The sequence below is a fragment of the Pecten maximus genome, chromosome 8 (assembly GCF_902652985.1).
Source record: "Pecten maximus chromosome 8, xPecMax1.1, whole genome shotgun sequence".
Classification (NCBI taxonomy): Eukaryota; Metazoa; Mollusca; class Bivalvia; order Pectinida; family Pectinidae; genus Pecten; species Pecten maximus.
The window spans coordinates 14,710,828-14,732,714 of record NC_047022.1 but is presented as its reverse complement, the minus strand read 5'-3'; the positions used below and the strand labels follow the sequence as shown (position 1 = coordinate 14,732,714).

At 35.7% G+C, this 21,887-nt stretch overlaps 1 protein-coding gene across 1 annotated transcript in view; it reads left to right on the top strand.

Moving 5' to 3' along the window:
* LOC117333180 (sodium-dependent serotonin transporter-like) overlaps window positions 1–21,631 on the top strand; it is a 36,633-nt gene extending 15,002 nt beyond the window's left edge. The window contains exons 2-13 of the mRNA XM_033892339.1: window positions 488–622; window positions 2,145–2,439; window positions 8,173–8,311; window positions 9,460–9,594; window positions 10,494–10,597; window positions 11,323–11,447; window positions 11,946–12,058; window positions 13,351–13,479; window positions 13,640–13,739; window positions 15,826–15,926; window positions 16,851–17,018; window positions 17,902–21,631. Coding sequence (XP_033748230.1) covers window positions 488–622; window positions 2,145–2,439; window positions 8,173–8,311; window positions 9,460–9,594; window positions 10,494–10,597; window positions 11,323–11,447; window positions 11,946–12,058; window positions 13,351–13,479; window positions 13,640–13,739; window positions 15,826–15,926; window positions 16,851–17,018; window positions 17,902–17,976 — 1,619 coding nt within the window. The 3' untranslated portion in view covers window positions 17,977–21,631. The remainder of the gene's footprint in view (window positions 1–487; window positions 623–2,144; window positions 2,440–8,172; window positions 8,312–9,459; window positions 9,595–10,493; window positions 10,598–11,322; window positions 11,448–11,945; window positions 12,059–13,350; window positions 13,480–13,639; window positions 13,740–15,825; window positions 15,927–16,850; window positions 17,019–17,901) is intronic.
* Window positions 21,632–21,887: the final 256 nt, after the last annotated feature.

The following is a 21,887-nucleotide window of genomic DNA, read 5'->3' as shown; positions in this document are numbered from 1 at the left end:
AAAATGTAATAAACATCTCATACTATCTTCGTTAATACCAAATATATTTGACTCGTTCGGCTACAATTTAATACTTTTCACGAGTTCACAATAATTGGTATTATTGAAGATTCTGTAAGATATTCTCTATCTTCACTTCTATGGCAAAACAGATGCATGATGCTGTCAGTGACGATAGACACCAAAATGTGGAAACCTGTAAAGAACATAAACTAATGACATAAACGCCTAAAACAAATTATGATAAAATATTTTAGATCGCCAGATTTTTTATCCATCTTATGTTTCAATATGAAGAAAATATGTACACATACTCAAAATATTTTTTTAAATTAACATTGACACACACACACACAAAAATATATATGTGCAACGTATCTCTACCTTAAAACACAATTCCCATTAAACAATTTAATAATAAGACCACTCTGTCATATTCCTAAAATCAAAATTACAAATATGTGTCTGTCTTCATCTTTGATTTCAGGAGCCTTCATGATCCCTTACCTGGTGATGTTGGTGTTTGGAGGGCTTCCTCTGTTTTATATGGAGCTTGCTTTGGGACAGTACCAGCGGTGTGGATGTCTCACGGTGTGGGACAGAATTTGTCCCGCTTTTAAAGGTAGGCTCTTGTCTAACACATACCTGATGCAGAGAAAAATATCTGGGTCAAATTAAACAACAGTTATCCACAGAAACATAACACAGATAGTTTCGAATGTATCGGTACTACAAGATTTCTCTAAACAAGATGTAGAGCTAAGTCATCGACACATGAAACAGATGTATAATTCAGGATTACTAACAGGATTCAAAAAATCCTATAAACATCCCTAATGTTAGTATTATCCCTGCAACAATGTTGATTTTTGAGAATAGGAATATGGCTACACAACTTTTCCCAACAAGATTTAATGGCCACATTAAAAGCTTGTTTTCCTATAATTTCGTGAACTTTCAAAATATAGCTTGAATATGAACACTAAACAAGTACAATGCTTGTCCTATGTATAAGAAGAGAGCAACTACTGACTAAGAAGAGGATTCGTTAACTAAGGTCTTGACCCTGAAATTCTGGGGCATTTGTACTAATAGCTACCGAATTTTAAGGGGTGATCATGAGGGAAAAGTATAAAACTATCCAGTAACAATAAGGCGAAATTCTTGAAAAACATAAAACAATAACAAAGTCCACATTCAAAAGTTTCTATAACAATGACTCGGATAATTGGTTAAAAGAGGCGTTGAATTAACAGTTTCTTGTTGAAAAAAAAAGTTTGAAAAAATTACCATTGTCACGGACCTTTGAATCAAACGTTTGACAGACCGTATGGAATACTATGAATTCGGTGAAGTTGTGGTTTTGTTGCCCGAGTAACTATGGTAATGAACATGGAAGACCAAATGAATTGTAAAATTCGAAATTGTTATCTTCCAATTTAACGAAAGAAATAAAAATAAAATACTGCATTCCGGAAGCAATAAACACCGACATTGTTTTATCAGATTCGGGAAATAGGTCAAAGTAAAACTAACTTTAACGGAATTAGGAACAAAGTGTGGACAAACAACAATAACGTTAGGAAGCTAATAGGTAGTTTTGAATATGCATGTTTTTCAGACTTGGAATGATCATTTCGAAAAGTTTGAAGAGGTTCTAAGAATACAAAAAGAAGGACGTAAAATAATAAATGAAAAGTTAACCTCTTATTTCAGTTATATCCGGGAAAATCAGTATTGCTCAAATGGCTCAAAATGTAAACAGGAAAAACACACAGAGTTTTTGGAAAATACTGGAAAAAAATTCGCTTACCTTGCCAATAGAAACATATTCAAAATAATTTAACGTCTTAGGAATTGACACTGTTCTGCGTTGAAAAGGTGTCCTGTTATATGATATTAAATAAACAAATAAGATATTACAAATATTATCAAATAGGTAAATTGCCGGATTTTAATAAGTATAGAAGGTAGAACATTTTTGTCAACTTTCAAACTAATAATTGATATATTCATATATGGGGGGGGGGGGGGGGGGGGGATTTACCTTTCTTATATGCTGTAATGAATATCTGTCTGTTAAATCAACATTATTCAGTATTCGGGTGTGACTATATGTGACAATAGCCTTGTCTTGGTTACAGGGATAGGTCTGGCGATCTGTGTGATAGCTACCTATGTCGCCTGGTATTACAACACCATTATTGCCTGGGCAGTTTTCTACTTCTTCTCGGCGTGGCGGGCGGAAGTGCCCTGGCGGACCTGCAACAACCCGTGGAACAACAACGAAACGTGTACTGTCTATGAACGACTACTCTTGGGTAACGTCACCAAGCTTCAGGAAAACGCAAGCACTATGATTAACCTCACCACAACGACTATTGCCACATCAACAGGTCCTGAGATCATCCGAAAGTCCCCAACGGAGGAGTTTTTCGAGTACGTAGAATATTCCGAAGGAATAACAGCATCTATCTGCTACTTTCTATTTTGTTTTTAAATTATTTGTGTGTTTGCTTGTTTGTTTGTTTGTTTGATTGCTTGCTTGCTTTTATATAAGACTTTAGTGGAATAATGTGTGTTGCAAAAATAATTTGAATTGCGACACGAAGTTACTACCACAAGTTTCAAGACTTATTGTCCTAATTTCTTATTAATTTCATTTTCATATAATATCAAAACATTATTATCTTTGGTTGTGTTTGAGTCAATTAAGCAAACAGCTAGATCTTACTGCTATGCATTCGTAGTTTCAGTAATATTTAAAGCGAACTAAACTCTTTTGATCTTTAAGATTTACGTTGTTGCTTATGACGTCAATCTGATAATGTGTTATGGTCAGTCATAGTCGCTAGCATTATGTCATATGCTTTATTGCATTCAACCGTCATTTTTTCGATTTCAGTTATAAGGTATAATGACGGACGGTTTCGTTATTATGTCGGTACTCGTTTTTTTTTGTTTTTTTTTGCTTCTCTACTTCAGTCAGATACTAAAAACACTTTAGACTACGCGTATAAAATAAATTAACATGTAGTGCTGGTAGACACACAGAGAGTATGTAGTGCTGGTAGACACACATAGAGTGAATAGTGCTGATGGACACACAGAGAGTGTGTAGTGTGCTGGTAGACACACAGAGAGTATGTAATGCTTGTAGACACACATAGAGTGTGTAGTGCTGGTAGACACACAGAGAGTATGAAGTGCTGGTAGACACACAGAGAGTATGTAGTGCTGGTAGACACACAGAGAGTATGTAGTGCTGGTAGACACACAGAGTGTGTAGTGCAGGTAGACACATATATAGTATGTAGTGCTGGTAGACACACAGAAATTATGTAGTGCTGGTAGACACATAGATAGTATGTAGTGCTGGTAGACACACAGAGAGTATATAGTGCTGGTAGACACATAGATAGTATGTAGTGCTGGTAGACACACAGAGAGTATATAGTGCTGGTAGACACATATATAGTATGTAGTGCTGGTAGACACACAGAAAGTATGTAGTGCTGGTAGACACATAGATAGTATGTAGTGCTGGTAGACACATAGAGAGTATATAGTGCTGGTAAACACAAAGACAGTATATAGTGCTGGTAGACACACACGGTATGTAGTGCTGGTAGACACACAGAGAGTATATAGTGCTGGTAGACACACAGGGAGTATATAGTGCTGGTAGACACACAGAGAGTATGTAGTGCTGGTAGACACACACAGAGTATGTTGTGCTGGTAGACACACAGAGAGTATGTAGTGCTGGTAGACACATAGATAGTATGTAGTGCTGGTAGACACACAGAGAGTATATAGTGCTGGTAGACACACAGAGAGTATGTAGTGCTGGTAGACACAAACAGAGTATATAGTGCTGGTAGACACACAGAGAATATGTAGTGCTGGTAGACACACACATAGTATATAGTGCTGGTAGACACATAGATATTATGTAGTGCTGGTAGACCCACAGAAAGTATGTAGTGCTGGTAGACACACACATAGTATATAGTGCTGGTAGACACATAGATATTATGTAGTGCTGGTAGACCCACAGAAAGTATGTAGTGCTGGTAGACACATAGATAGTAGGTAGTGCTGGTAGACACACAGAGAGTATATAGTGCTGGTAGACACACAGAGAGTATGTAGTGCTGGTAGACACACAGAGAGTATGTAGTGCTGGTAGACACACACAGAGTATGTAGTGCTGGTAGACACACACAGAGAGTATGTAGTGCTTGTAGACACACAGAGAGTATATAGTGCTGGTAGACACACAGAGAGTATATAGTGCTGGTAGACACACAGAGAGTATATAGTGCTGGTAGACACGCAGAGAGTATATAGTGCTGGTAGGACACACAGAGAGTATATAGTGCTGGTAGACATACAGAGGGTATGTAGTGCTGGTAGACACACAGAGAGTATGTAGTGCTGGTAGACACACAGAGAGTATGTAGTGCTGGTAGACACACAGAGAGTATGTAGTGCTGGTAGACACACAGAGAGTATGTAGTGCTGGTAGACACACAGAGAGTATGTAGTGCTGGTAGACACACAGAGAGTATATAGTGCTGGTAGACACACAGAGAGTATATAGTGCTGGTAGACACGCAGAGAGTATATAGTGCTGGTAGGCACACAGAGAGTATATAGTGCTGGTAGACATACAGAGAGTATGTAGTGCTGGTAGACACACAGAGAGTATGTAGTGCTGGTAGACACACAGAGAGTATGTAGTGCAGGTAGACACACAGAGAGTATATAGTGCTGGTAGACACACAGAGAGTATATAGTGCTGGTAGGCACACAGAGAGTATGTAGTGCTGGTAGACACATAGATAGTATGAAGTGCTGGTAGACACATAGATAGTATGAAGTGCTGGTAGACACACATAGAGATTTTGAAGTGCTCGTAGACACATAGAGGGTATATACTGCTGGTAAACACATTGACCTAATTATGACAATAAACGTCTATATTCTTACATGTCTATGCGATATGTACTCTTGCTCATACTACTGCATTACTGCATGTCGTTATACATACCAATGTACGTGCATGCTAGTGCAATGAGTACTCCAACGCATGTATTTCACACACAAGCAAATTACTATCCATCAGTCTAGTTATATTATGCCCATTTTTATAGTATCCATTATAAATCTGGTACTCGTATGCCTTTGATAATAGAAACAAAGAATTAGTGTTACAAGCCTTTTAACAAAAAAAGTTTGGAAACCCTACTATATCAACTGAATGTAATTAGAATAAGTGTTAGACGCATTTAACGAAATGCTACTGTATTGACCGATTGTAATTAGCACGTGTGTTATAAGCTTTAGTAGAAATGGTTTGGTTTGGTTTTTATTTGTTTAACGTCATGTTCGTGCGTGCGATATGCATGCGTGTGGCACGTGCGTATGTTTGTTTTGGGAGGCTGCGGTATGTTAGGGTTTTGTCTCCTTGTGATAGGCCGGAACTTTTGCCGATTTATAGTGCTACCTCACTGGGGCATACTGCCGAAGACACCCAGTAGGACACCCCACCCGGTCACATTATACTGACAATGGGCGAACCAGGCGTCCCATTCCCAATATGCTGAGCGCTAAGTAGGAATAGCAACTACCATTTTTAAAGATTCTGGTATGTCTCGGCCTGGGGAAAGAACCCAAAGCCTTCCTTACAGGGGCAAACGCTCAACTGAAGGCCAAAATTGAGGCATTGTCAAGGGAGGCATTAAGAAGAAGAAAGTTGTTCAGAAAGAAAAGAAAATATAAGATACCAAATTTAGTCGCCTGTTACGAGCATGCAACGGGGGCAGCAGGTACAATTCTTACGCCCTACCTGCAAGGCAGTAGCAGAAATGTTAGGGTTCTGTATTGTATTGATCGATTGTGATTAGCACGAGTGTTACGAGCTTTATCAGAAATGTTAGGGTTCTGTATTGTATTTATCGATTGTGATTAGCATGAGTGTTACGAGTTTTAATAGAAATGTTAGGGTACAGTACTGTATTGGCCGATTGTAATCTGCACAGGTGTTATAAGTTTTAAACAGAAATGTTAGGATATCGTATAGTATTAACCGATTGTAATTAGTAAGGAGTATAACTACATTCCAATTCGGGCATTTATCCATGAACGACGTCGCTGATCGTTCGATTTACTTGAATTGATTGTAATCACTCCCGATTACCTTAACAAAATGCTTAAACGAATGCTTAGATAATTACTGTGGTCTTAGGAAATGTCTTTCCTTTTGCTGTCATGTTCATATCAACAATCATAAGTAATATGAATTTTGTATATGTTTAATAATCATATGTTGTATCATTATTACTAATATAAAGTGTCCTTCCTTGTCACGTCATTAACAATATCATTTTTCCATTTACGTGATATTTCGGATAAAGTGCATTAAGTTTAAAGTTTATTTTATGTATCTCTTTGCCAACATAACCATTGTTTCGGATTGTCAAAGTATTCCTTAGTGGTGATTTTAAGTATCTCAATAAAATATTCAGAGCGAAGAAAAAAAATCATTTTGATTTCAAGAATGACTAGCATATGCATCCACGTATAGAGTAATTCGAAATGAAAATTTACTTTAAAATTCATTTTTCTCTGTATTTCTAATTACATTTGCTGCATGAAATGACAGTTTTTATCATTACAACTGAATTTGTCGTGACATGTGGAAAATTCACACTTGTATTGGCCAAAGTTTGTTCTGACAAAGATGTGTCGCGGGACACGTTTTCGCCAGGTTGACTAGTATGCACAATGCCGAGACTCTAACCAAGGGATGCAATATATATGGAAATCACATGTAAATGGGCGAACCAAGTCTCGGTACTGTGTAGGATCCTAAGGACAAGTTAAGCCTTGTGTCTTTCCTCAATCAACCCTTTGAGGTATTCTATGGTAACAAAACCAGAAGTATTCACTCCATTTGTTTTTCAAACATGACATTTTACTTCAGAATAAGCTCCTTTAAATTAGTTTTCTGTGTAATGTTGTACTGAATCCAGATATTCCCATTAGTATCGTAATAAGGAATTACTATACAATGGTACCTAATCTCACAATTAATCAAGTAATACATACTTACTATGAATTTGACAGAAATATACATGAAATCAATATATAGATTTATATAGGAGAGCAATAGTCATTAGATCATTATGATTAATGACCCAATGCCTTCTTTACAATAAGTAATTTATATGCGAGTAATGTCGTTATATTGCAATGAATATATTGAATTCGAAAGTGTTCCGATATCACATTCAATTACAAGGAACATGCAGAATAATGAGAAATGTTTCAAATCACATACATGCGTTGACCTGCGAAAATATATGTTATATCATTATTTTTCTGTATACATTGCCATATAAGTGCCGAATATCTCTCGATTATTCTTAATGATCATAATGTAAAATGGCCATATACTACATAGTTTAAAGAATCGTTCTACACCCATTAAGGAATGGCTAGTTTAATAGTTGTAAGACTTAGGGAATGCTAACTCGTAGAATAGATTTTTATTCATATTTTCACTTCTGTCAAATTCTAAGCAAAGACACCAAATGATGCATTGATCAATAGCTGATACGAGTTTATTCTGCAACTGGCATTCGCATTGTCAGAATACGTCCACTATATATATTTTGCTGTATTCGGCAGTGACAGAAAAGCACTGTATTTTAGAATCGTAGCACGTGCGTCAATTCGACTGACCTTCTTCCAAGTGAAACAACGTTTAATAAGCGAACATATTCAGAAGATGGTCAGTGTTTTAAATTAAAAGCCGTATTTTTGCCTCAAGACAGAAAGACAAAAGTGGCTCACTATGGCTCCGCAATACTCGCCACTTTTGTCTTTCTTTACTCTCGCAAAAATACAGTTCATATTATTAAGAGATAAACTATGCATTCAGTACCATCAGTGAGATCGTTAGGATATATTTTCAAATGCAAATTGGCCATCACTTTTGTGTAACATTCGCTAAAATTATGTCTGTCTGTAATATTCAGATTTGAGTGTTCATTAATAGGTTTCATTTTTACTCTCCAACAGCAAGTGCCCCCACGAATGGCTAAATTGTGTTTCTACCTTATGTACCGTACGTCAATGATATGTTTTCGGGTTTTGTTAAAGGTACAAAGTTCTGGGGTTGCAGTATGCCAGTGGATTGGAGGATGTTGGCGGCATCAACTGGATTCTTTGTCAATGTCTCCTCGCTGTCTTCGTCATTGTCTATTTCGCTATGTGGAAAGGCGTAAAAAGCTCTGGCAAGGTAATTTTTCAGAATAAGACTCACTTGAGCTGTCCACTTTCATGCAATTTGAATATAAGTTAAAGAAAATAAACAACTGTTCCAAAACCTGTATCATTGTATCTGGCACTGTCGGAAAACAAATGTAAGACTGGCACTGCAAGTTGGGACTTATTACTTCTGGATTTTTGTCTCTTTCTTAAAGTAAATCTTTGTATGTATGACTCATTTGACCAAAACGTTCAACTTTAATTTACTATAAGGATAACAATAGTTGACAAACTGTTACAGTTCCGTTCATTAAAATAAATGGGATTTTATAAACTAGGGGAATAATCACATTACATGCATGGTCTTAAATCTTAAGTCTTAAGTCAGCGGGATGCACAACTACATCAGACGAAAATGTTAATACAGGGGGGAGCAAGGAATCAACCACAACAAAACAATCCGAAAAGATTATGAGAAATTAGTCAATATTGAAGTATTAGCTAAACTGTTTAGTTAATATTCTAAGATATAGGAAGTACTGTACATGAGTTTACGAGTGATCCGATGTCGTAGGCTGTAACTTTTTATGGAAATAACTAAGTCACTAGGTCGAAAACTGATAAGATATATCGCGTAGATCAGATATTATGTTGTAGGCTGTAATGAAGATAAGATCATATAACGTTGGCTGTAGTGAAGACAGGTATTTATGACGTAGGCAGTAATGAAGATCAAATAGTGTGTCGTAGGCTGTAATGTAGATAAGATCATGTGTCGTAGGCTGTTATGAAGATAAGATCACGTGTTGTAGGGCTGTAATGAAGACCACATGCCGTAGGCTGTAATGAAGATAACATATTGTGCCGTAGGCTGTAATGAAGATAAAATAATGTGTCGTAGGCTGTAATGAAGATAAGATAATTTGACGTAGGCTGTAACGAAGATAAGATAATGTGCCGTATGCCGTAATGAAAATAAGATGATGCGACGTTGCTGTTATGAAGATATGATAATGTACCGTCGGCTGTAAAAAAGATAAGATAATGTGCTGTATACTGTAATAAAGATGAAATATTGTGTCGTAGGCTGTAATGAAGATACGATCATTTGCTGTAGGCTGTAATGAAGATAAGTTTCCATATTGAATGTTGTGCTGTATATTAGATTATGTGTTGTAGGCTGTATGGGTCACCGCCACCATGCCCTATGCCGTGTTGCTGATCCTCTTGGTCCGAGGTTGTATGTTGGAGGGAGCCGACAGAGGAATATTTTACTACATCTCCCCAGTATGGAGCAAACTCGCCGATAAGAGCGTAAGATATTTCATCTCTAACACTAAGATAACACACAAGAATTGTATCATAAACTAGTTAACCATTCTACAGTAACATGAAATTGTTTCCAAGTTCATTCGTTTGCTGGTATGGATGAAACGAAAAGGCAAATATGTTTATAATACGATGTTGCACTGTCCTGAGTAAACCCAACGTCAAAAATGTACATACTTCTCTCAAGATGAAGTTACGACTATTCTACACGTACTGGTACGTCCGCCTTCTAGATGTGATGTCAACAAACCCTCTACTAGGTATTTGCAGTCTTCACCAAAATAATGAGTTAATTTATATAATTTGTGCTAATAGAGTAATGAAGTTACGTTAGAACAACGTGCGATTCCTGGCACGGGCGGCGAAATAGACACATTTATAGTCTGGCTGTCATCAATCAATTTGGACATCATTGGCTGAAATTCCCATGATAGTAATACATTAAGTAGATGAACTCAGTGTTCCAGACAGTATCAACGAAGATATGCATGTTTAAGAAACCTAAGTGACTGTACTGATGGGTTCATGATGAATACGTATATTGGCAAATATTATAACATTCAAGTGAATTAACTTGTATTACTGTGTCGGATTACGAGCTCAAAGTAGTGCACTAGCGTGCAGGTAAACAGTAAGGTAACGATGTATTCATTATGAGCTATTCGTTGTATATTTAGATATAAAATACAATTCTTTATAGTTATAGCACTAATTAATCAAATGACAAACTTCATTGTTCGGCAAACATATTTCGAACTGTATTAAACATTTTTGTTATTAATAACAAAACATTCCGTATACATTGAATTCATGGATATACTGTTTATTGTGTATAATCAACACATGAAATGATTTTATACATTAAAAGATTTATTATTATTTAGATATGGATTTCCGCGGCAGCTCAAGTTTTCTTTTCTCTGGGACCAGGATTCGGAGTTCTGCTTGCGTTATCGAGTTATAATAAACTCAACAATAACTGTTACAAGTACGTGATATCAAAATATGTTCAAAACAACTGAGGAGGGAATAATATCAGATTTACCCAAACAGCAAGCGTTCTTTTCTCTGTTCAGAACCATTGTGAGGTTCATTCGAAAGGTTCCTAGCCTTGAAGTTCTTCATGTTTGGGAACTGTAATATGCCTTCATGTTTTATTAATCACATTCATAATATTCCAGTAATTTCACTTATTGATGTAAACAATCTATTTAAATTCGTCATCATTATAGTTTCTATTGTAACACCTCGTTATATGTATCCGGGCTGTGACATCGACGATACACCGTAACAATGAGTGAAACACATTCGTATGGCCATGTGCAAATACAGAGGACCGAGGGTAAACTCGGAACTGCTTTTTTGTCATAACCGAAAATAGAGTAAAGAAGTAGAAAACGCCATTTGACATTATGTCTACGCTACCTTTACCATAGAGATGAGACAATGTTTCAAAATATAGTATATATATAATAATTTTCTCATTATTGAAATATACTGTCATGAATCTCTTTATGAGAAGACACTCGGCTGTTTAACGGATATTTCACTTTTGATGTGTAACCGATTTCGTCAGAGTCATCTTTCACTATTAATGCTCAAGTTATGAAAAATCTGTCATTAATGGCAAGAAGTAGACGCTACATTTATAGAAAATGGTCACTTTAACATAAAAAGCTAAAGGTTAATTATATTTTGAATTGTTTTCTTAAGGGATGCTTTGATCACGAGTGGGATTAATTGTGCCACCAGTTTCCTGGCAGGGTTCGCGGTGTTTTCTGTACTAGGACATATGTCCTTTATACAGGACAGACCGGTGGAGGACGTCGCTCGAGACGGTGGGTACAAGTGATTAGACAACCTCCTTGTTTCCGAAATCTACGATGGCTGAAGACGGTCTGAAAAATCACACATCTTATATCGGCTTCATCATGTCACCCTTATCTCCTCTAGAATTCTCGAAACGAAAATTCATGTTTTTTTTTTGTTTTTTTTTTATTTGAATGTATCTTAGCATGTGTGTTTGATAACTGAAGAATCTGTTCAGTTGTTGTCGTACCATTCTAGTATCCCACGGTTTCCGTTCCTCTGATATCTAGGTTGGGTTTTACTGGTAAATACCTCTTCTTTCTATTTTATAATCTCAACTCCTAATGTCGTTCCGTTTCGTATTAGTGTTATATAAGTCTATTAATACTGTTTTATATCCTCGTAAAGATCCCATTGCTTTATATAATGTAAATACCTCCAGCATATCTGTGTTCTGTCTTTCTTTTTAAAATCTTGTCGTCAGACGTTGAAATAATCAAAAACTCTTGTATTATGTTTTACTCTAGACGTTGGACTGATCTTCATTGTGTATCCAGAGGCCATATCGTCCCTCAACTTTTCCACTTTCTGGGCTTTGCTCTTCTTCTTCATGCTCATCACTCTTGGGCTGGACACAACGGTAAGCTTACGATAACATAGGTAAATTGCCAATGTTATGGTCATCATAATGCTTACCGCCAACAATGTCTCAACATCCTGCTGTATCTCTGTTTGTAACTGGCAAACTGGCAATGTTATACCATATATTTGTATATACTACTACTACTACTACTACTACTGCTGCTGCTGCTGCTGCTGCTGCTTCTTCTACTACTACTACTACTACTACTACTGCTGCTGCTGCTGCTGCTACTACTACTACCACTACTACTACTATACTACTACTACTGCTTCTTACTACTACTACTACTACTACTACTACTACTACTACTGCTGCTGCTGCTACTACTGCTACTACTACTACTACTACTACTACTACTACTACTACTACTACTACTACTACTGCTGCTACTACTGCTTCTTCTACTACTACTACTACTACTACTACTACTACTACTACTACTGCTGCTACTACTGCTTCTTCTACTACTACTACTACTACTACTACTACTACTACTACTACTACTGCTGCTGCTGCTGCTACTACTGCTACTGCTACTACTACTACTACTACTACTACTACTACTAATACTAATACTACTGCTTCTTCTACTACTACTACTACTACTACTACTACTACTGCTGCTGCTGCTGCTGCTGCTACTACTGCTGCTGCTGCTACTACTACTACTACTACTACTACTACTGCTGCTGCTGCTACTACTACTACTACTGCTGCTGCTACTACTACTTCTACTACTACTACTACTACTACTACTACTACTGCTGCTGCTGCTGCTACTACTGCTACTGCTGCTGCTGCTACTACTACTACTGCTACTAATACTACTACTACTACTACTGCTGCTGCTGCTGCTACTACTACTACTACTGCTACTACTACTACTACTGCTACTACTACCACTACCACTACCATTACTACTACTACTACTACTGCTACTACTACTACCACCACCCCCACCACTACTACTGCTACTACTACTACTACTACTACCACTACCACTACCATTACTACTACTACTACTACGTCTACTACTACTACTACTACCTACCTACCTACCTACTACTACCACCACTACCACTACCACTGCCACTACCACTACCACCACTACTACTACTACTACTACTACTACTACTGATACTACTACTACTACTACTACTACTACTACTACTTCTAATACATGTACTACCACTACCACCACTACCAATACTTCTATTATTTCTACTACTTGTACTAGAAAGGGTAATGACAATTTTTACTGTTAAATCCTTGTTGTTGTTTTTTTATAGTTTGGTGGACTGGAGTCCTTATGTACCGGGATACTGGATGAATACGTTGTGCTGAGGAAATATCGACAGCTGTTTGTGCTGGGTCTAATGGTGTATTGTTTTATAGGGGCACTGGCCACAACAACATATGTAAGTTTGTATACAAATTCAATCAGTAATTTCCCTATTATAAGAAAGTATTGCAAAAATCAACGAATTATTTTCAATTCTTTGCTATATTCTTTTCCTTTTATTTTATCATAATGAATATGTGTTGAGATTGTTAAGGTGGCTGACTTCTGACCTACAGGGTGGTATATATGTCGTGCAGTTGTTGGATTCGTTCGGAGCTCCCATTGCCATCATCTTCGTGGTTTTCCTTGAAGCTGTAGCCGTATCGTGGATATATGGTAGGTTTGGTGTCATTTTATCATTAACGAAGCAGATCATTTAAAGATGGTGTGGCTAAATAATAAAATCACTTACGGGTGTGTTATAGTGTCACCATACATAAATGCAACACAATATATTGCCAATGGCCAAACTAGGTCGTAACCATCAACTTACAAATAAAAGTCAAGCAGAGAACACCAATTACTCACTATAGACAGTCGTTTGTCTTAGCCTAATACCAGAAAGTGTAATATTCTCCCACAAGAATAAACAGTCTAAAAGTGATGCGGTGTGAATGGAGACATAAGAAAGAGCAACGATAACTTTAGTCGCCTCTAAGGGTTCTTGGAAGGCGGTTCACAGGTTTAATTTCCAAGCCCTACCTACAGTACAGTATATGATGGGATATTGTTTAAATCCCTTTATTTCATTTCAAGCGGTGACATATATACCGATTATAATATAACTAATTTGATACCTCACCCTTTATCAGTCGATGTCCACGATATCAGCCCGACGACCGAAGACCTGATGTTATTATCATCCTATTATATCTAATTTACTCTTTACTATAATACCCTTCAATTAAGCTAATACAATTTGTTCATTGCATATCTATTAATTAAACGGTTTAAGATATATTCATTCCTTTGGGTTAAACGTATATATAAACAAGAGTCGCTTCCCTTTCAACTAATGCTGAACATCGATTTGATGTTTCATTAGGCCATACTGGTCGGGGTAAGACTTATTTCAGGTTCCTACATGCTTTTTTATCCAATTGGTATATTTGTGTTAATAAAATATATTGAAAATAAATGCAATTTGCAATAGGAACACATTTCTAATATATAACGGCATAGTCATTGCAGCAAATGTACAAACAACGTCCCAAGCTGGTCAGGTGAATGCAAACTATTTTCCTTTCACAACAATTGAGAAATACGTTTTGTCAACTTATATCAATCACTCTTGCTGCTCAGGCTCCACAATAATTACCAACGGAAGTATTTTCTTAACCAGATGTATTGAACGCGGAGAATGTAATATTGGAAAAAAGGGGCAATGGCTTGAATTACGTGTTTGCAAAGAGCATCCATTTTCTAATCGAAGTTTTCTTATTGCCTTTTACACTAATATTTTAGTGTAATTTCTTAAAAGAAAATTTTTTGGGGGATTTTGTTTAAAAGCCTAGAGCAACAATAAAACATTAAAATGAATTCAAGTGTTAACGCATACGTTCGGATTTGGCCATTTGCATAAATATAGGTAGGAGTGTTTGCTTAAATTTACAAACTATATCATGCTATACATGTTTGTCGTGTTAGCAATAAGTGTATTGTCAAAATAGTTCTATGTTGTAGTTACACGCTAACTATGTTGTAGTTACAAGCTTACTATGTTGTAGTTACAAGCTAACTATGTTGTAGTTACAAGCTAACTATGTTGTAGTTACAAGCTAACCATTTTGTAGTTACACACCAACTATTTTGTAGTTACAAATTAACTATGCTGTAGTTACAAGCTAACTGTGTTGTAGTTACAAGCTAACTATTTTGTAGCTACAAACGCTAAATATGTTGTAGTTACCAAACAACTATGTTCTAACTACCAGACAAACACGTTGTAATTACCAGATACCTGTATGGAAGTTACAAGATAACTACGTTGTAGTTACAAGACTAGTGTTATAACTACAAGACAACTGTATCATAGCTTCAAATATACACATAAAACATACGCTTGAAGTACTGTCAATTTGACCTCTTAACGACAAGCCATTGTAACCCATACCGGATGTTTACTTCCCCTTTCAATGAACATAAAAAAATACAAAGTTCTCAATCAAACTTCTGTGCATCAGTGGTTCAATCAGTGTAACCGAAATGTTTCGTATAGAGATAAACATGTCAAAATAAAACTTAAAAACTTGTAGTGTATGGAGATGATGTAATGTATCGGAAGTATAAATGTTAAAATCAATAACATACTTCGCTTTAGACTCTCACTATTTTCTAAATGCATGCCAGTTTGCTAGATTCACTTAAACGCCTTACTTTTTTATCATTCTGGACCTTATGAATAGTACTCTTTCCATTATAGGTGTAAACAGGTTCTGTGATGACATAGAATCCATGCTAGGGTTCCGACCAGGCATCTACTGGAGAGTTTGCTGGGGCGTCATTAGTCCTCTGTTTCTGTTGGTAAGCATAACGACCATTTAATGAAAGGATTGTACAAAACAAGCACTAGATTTCAAACCCCTTTGAGAGTTTGATGCAGTAAATCCAAAATTAGTTAAACTGCATCATATAGCTGTTTCGTCATTTTTGAACTCGTCAGTGTTGTTTAGGACCTAAAGTGATCACATGAGGAGACAAAAAACTCGAAATAGGTCAACAGTAATGTAACAATCTGGATGGGGAAGGTGCAAACATTAATAATTTCAGTAAATTTCATAATTTTATATATTGGATTACAAAAGAACATTAAGTACGTGTGTATATTCTATATCGTATTACATTTCAAATGTATTATAACGTGACATCAATGGTAAGATAGAACACTTTGATAAATCCTGCAGCAGTGTCTACTTCCTATTATCTCAAAGGATTTTACAAAAGACACAAAAACGTTTGACTACACATTGATGAAGAAAAATCTAACAAACTAAATCAATTAAATATGAGAAAGTCGTTAAGTCTACAAGATAGACAAAGTACCGAAGCTGTATCGATATCCACTCCTTGTTTTGATGTTAATACAGCTAATAGATAATCATAGATATCTTGTTATCTCTATTGATGTTGCATGTGCATCTACTAATTAATATTGTCATACTTCTTACTATATCTAATACCTCTCAGTGTCGTGACTTTAAATTTTATAATATCAATATTTATGAAAATGGCTTTGAAATTAATTTGTTAACAATCGGCTTATTTGGAGATAACATTAATTCTGGAAATGTTTCAAATCGATCGAGAAAACATAATCTGAACTTGCGCATACTTGGATATATATGTACATGGCATTGTTTGAGATACCGTTAACTTTGAAGATATATATATTTTATAGATAAGTTTAATTATATATAATTGAATTCTTCATCTGCCGTGTTGTTTTAGGTCCTGTTCATCCTGTCCTTGATCGACCCGATGCCTCCCCAGTATGGCTCCTATGAATTCCCACAATGGTCCTTTATACTTGGATGGGTCATCGTCTGCTCGTCTCTCATTTGCATACCCATGTATATGCTCTACAAGTTCATCATTACACCAGGGTCCCTTCGCGAGGTTAGGTGTCTTTATCGAAACTTCAGTACTGTATACGGAAAACATTCGGCAATCAGATCCCCCCCCCCCCCCCCCCCCCTCCCCTTTTTCTAAACATCATTTTCGCAGTGTTAAATTCATCATTAACGTCTAATTTCAATCCAGTTTTTGTGTCGCCTGCCAAAACGGGCGATATAAAGGTAAGGGTATCACTATGTTGGCATCGGCGGCGTCAGCGGCGTCGGTGTAGGCGTCGTTTCCGCAACGAGTGTCCTTGCGATACCACTGATCGAGTCTAAACTTCATGCAGATTTTCCTCACCAAAAACTCTTTGCTTTGGATTGCTTTTCAGGTCAAAGACCAATGGCATTGTTACTAAAAATAGAAAAAAAATTGTTTCCTTGTTCTATTTGGCCTATGGAACTCATGCAGTTTTTCCTTACCACAAGTTTTTTTCTGGTCCAAAGGTCAAAGATCAATGTAACTGTGACTATAAATAGACAATTCCTATCCAGACAATAACTCTTGTAATCACCCAACCTTCTACGTACGCTAAAATTCACTTCAATGGAATTCTTGTTATTTTTACTTTTTTTTCAAAATTGGTTGAAAGTTTTCCTATTTACAGTGTTACCTTCGTTCCACAAACATTACGATATCAATAAACATTACAATATCGATAACTATTACATTATCAAATAATGCAAAAATATGTATAACGTTTGGTATATACAACTACATTGTATTTGTTACCAAAGTTAAGACAAATTAACATATAAAACGTATTTATAATCTTTTTTAACCCAACAAAGAGTCAATATACACATTGAACTGGCCAAACGATAAACAAATGAATAACAAGCATGGTTCAAGATAATTAACATGCCATATTGCCTTGTTACAGAGAATACTCGTAATGTTTACACCAACGGAAGTACCAAGCCACGCCAGGCAACCTGCGCTACCAGCCTTTGTCTAACCAACCGGAAGAAGAGATCACAAGTGGATCAATGAGAACATGCGCAGAAATCGGTGCCTATACTATAAATATTAATGTTGTATATTATACAAAATGTACACTTTTAAAATGATATATCACTTGTTAAGATCTTCACGAAAAAGATGCGGAAGATGTCGAATCGGGATCAAAAATAGTTAAGTAGGTCATACATCATATAAACATGATTAAATGGGTCTAAACATCAGAGGTGTTGATAAGAACATTATCGCCAGTCCATTGTCAGTGTGAAGTAATATGTGTAATATAAAATGAAAATGATCACCTTTTGTAATCCAAGTTTGATCATATAACTTGTTGCTGGTTGAACTTCCTTGAAACAAAACACCCGTTTATTGTCATAGAGACACGCATTTTGTATTAAAACGTACGCTTCTCATTTGGGTTCTACATTAGTACCGATACCGTTTTAAGTAGTGTATATGCTGGTTTAATTACGTTATAATATTCCTTCTAAATGGCGTCAATGATGACGTTAGATTGTGTTCATGGTGTTTGTTTCCATGACATCAAATGTCAAAATGACGTTATGCTGTATTTCTTGTGTATTTTTGATGACGTCATCAACTATTTTACCACACTACAATGTGCTTTCCATTCTTTGAATGTCGTCAAAAGTATTGATGTTTAAAAAGTCAAGAGTTAACAAATCATTTAACTTACTCACGCTTTTATGTCTGGCAATAAAATAGTTCTCATTTGCACCACACATCACGTGTAATTTAAATCTGAAGTTTTAGTTCTCCATTTATCCCTAGTTTCATGTTCATTGGGTGCCAGCAAACAGTTGTGATGTTTAACAAGTCCTAATAGTATGTGGCATAGCTCTGAATAAAAGTGAAGGGAGGAGTGACGTTGGAAGGTTAAGGTACAGCTCACTCAACACTGTGAAACTGAGGTTAATTAAACCATAAATTACACAAATCACGTGGTTATTATATCATAATCGATGCTCTTATGCAGCATGACGTAGATTTTGTCATTTACCTATATGAGTTGATGTAGCAGAACTGTTAATTTCTTCCAATGCTTGGTGTCAGCATTGGATATTGATGATATTGAATAATTAACATAACATATGAATAGAAAAGATGAACAGGGAATAGTCTAACAAACTATCCCATAAAGAAATGGACACATTTGATATGCTGTCACATTTGACGTTCCATAATCTGTGTTTGAAATAAGCTTGATTTACAGTTTGGTGGTAAAAAAATAATCCGGAAGTATAAGCAAACTGTTAGTTTGAACACGTTTTCTATGCGGAAATTATTGCTATTTCTGTAGTTTGTTGAGTAAAGTTTAATGTGCCACTATTTCAAATCTACATTTTTTACATCATTTGGAAATCATAAAATTCTATATAAATGTATATGTTATTTTCATCATATATAATGTAGTGTATATATACATATATGTCAAAGTGTATAATTATACTGAAACGTGGTATACCTATATAATGTTTGCTAGTGCGAAGTGTGTTCAGATTTCGATTTCATCATGGAGTCGGCCCAGATAGTTATAATTGAAAAAAGATATGATTATGAAATAACTCTTATTGTTATTACTTGTTATTGATAAGCAGAAATTATTAGATTTTGAAAATTGAGAAATCAAAAACATCAATATCAATGAAATATAACTGCATGTGTACCATCATCACATTACTGATATACAAATATAAACTGCACCTGGATTTCACGGAAAACATTTAGAGTCAGTACGCGCCACCTTTTGTGTAATGGTAATCGCCTTTTCTAGAAAGTTTACGGAAACATACATCAATATGATGAGCTTGTAAACCCTGACAACATGAGAATAAAATCATCTTTTAGCTACTAAAGACTTACAACGGTGTCAACGAAGAGGAAACAGGTCACATTAACCAACTTTGTTTTTCGAGTTCCTTCTTTGTAAATAATCGGACTAGAGACCGGCCAGGCGAAACCATTTTGAATCTACTTATAATGAGTCTTCATTTTTGACACAATTGAGAGAAAGAGAATCTGAAGCGATGGTTTGCTAATGGAAAGTGGAACTCTGGAGTTTTAATTAGCGCGTGCATGTTTACGCGCGAATTATGTATCAGGATGCTCCCTATCCAGAGTTATGTCAGAGGTAGTAAACAGACTTATCGTATGCTTTTACTTTCTAAAATGTATATTATTGACAAGGACAGTGTAAGTTATCAATAATTATTGCATTTATATGGTAATGAGATGAGAAAGTGATTGTAGCTTTATCATTATGCAAGATTTCAATAATTTCATATAGACATAGCCATGTCCTTATTTCTTGTGTAAAATGTTATAACAGTGTACCATACAATATGTAAAGAGTATTATAATCATAAATATTTGTGAAGTGACCAGTTATTTCTATTCTGATAATGTCTCCGTATAATCTGTATAAACTTTCCAGTTCTGGTATTAAACACGTTGGAATTGGATACGCTTTGTTTTGACATTGCCTAGAATGTGATATAAGATATAATCTATTGTTGATTTATATCCTAATGAAACCGTTCTTGGCCTGGTTACGGCAGTTGGGTAGTACACACATTGTTCTGGATATATGTATATAAAGCCACAGACACTGTGTAGATCAAGAAAGCTATCTCTTTGTACATTATCTGTATATATACATCGTGAATCTGATCTACTTTATACCACATTGTATGAGAAAGTTGTTAGTTTTATGGACCTTGAGCATTGGTTTGATACATAATAACCTCTTGTAGCATATCTTGGTTTATTGTTAAATGAAGGTTAAGCCACTTTATCATTTGATAAACATATTATGACAAAATTAAAATATTCGAGTCATATAATTATAGTATTATATAAATTCAAAAATATAGATATTATGGTTCCTTGAGGTGATGAGCTTGTCATTAAGATGTCAGTGAATGACAGATCAGTTCATGTTGAACTTTCTTAAGTTGAAATTATAACCACATGAAACCTAACAAAACGTTGCGAGGCTCAATAATATAAACACAAAAACTCTTCTGTGATTCTACTGTGAGGTAATATATTTACTGCGATTCGTACCTTTCCGTCTCGAAGCATCACATAGTTTTCGCTATGTAAGGCTTGTGCCCCATTTAATATTCAAAATATATATGAACAACGCTTAAGGCTACCTGATAGTCCAGCAAATTAAGTGCTTGCATAAAAATAGTCTTACTTTTTAAGCAATGTTTATGATAACTAGATAATTTTGCTACATTGTAATCCCATATAGAAACTAGTTACTGATTACGCATGTTTTGATTTTGACCGATTAGATTTTGATTGTTAATCAAGAAAATAACGTAAGAATAGTTAGCATATTACGTAATTTAAGTTTGCACTTCCTTCTTAAATTAAAGTCGCAGATATTTGAAGTTGTACAAAGGGAGACTATCACGAAGTGTTGTTAGAAATACCGGTAACAATGTTGTATTGTATAAAAGGTGGAACAGGTGCGAGCAATTTATAAACTCCTCCATCTCACCAGGTGATAATCATGTGATAGATTTGTGATAGGTAGTTGTTATTGTTTAGAGTTTATTCATAGTTTGTAATACTGAGTATTTATATACATCATCACAATAAAATAATAAATATTTACATTTCCTTTGATTTTCTTTTTTAACAGCATGTGTACCATTTCAGTCGGATTAGATAAACCTCAGTGTTCTGTTGTTGATGTGAAGTTGTGTTTGGGGACTCGCTTACATGATGATAAATATCACAGACACACAAAACACGTCTTCACGTTCCAAGTCGTTTATCTATACTGAAGAATCATGTTATCTTACAAAGAGAGCTCCAATAAAGGGAAAAAACTCTTACAGTTTGAATTCCAAATTATCTCCCCTAGATCAC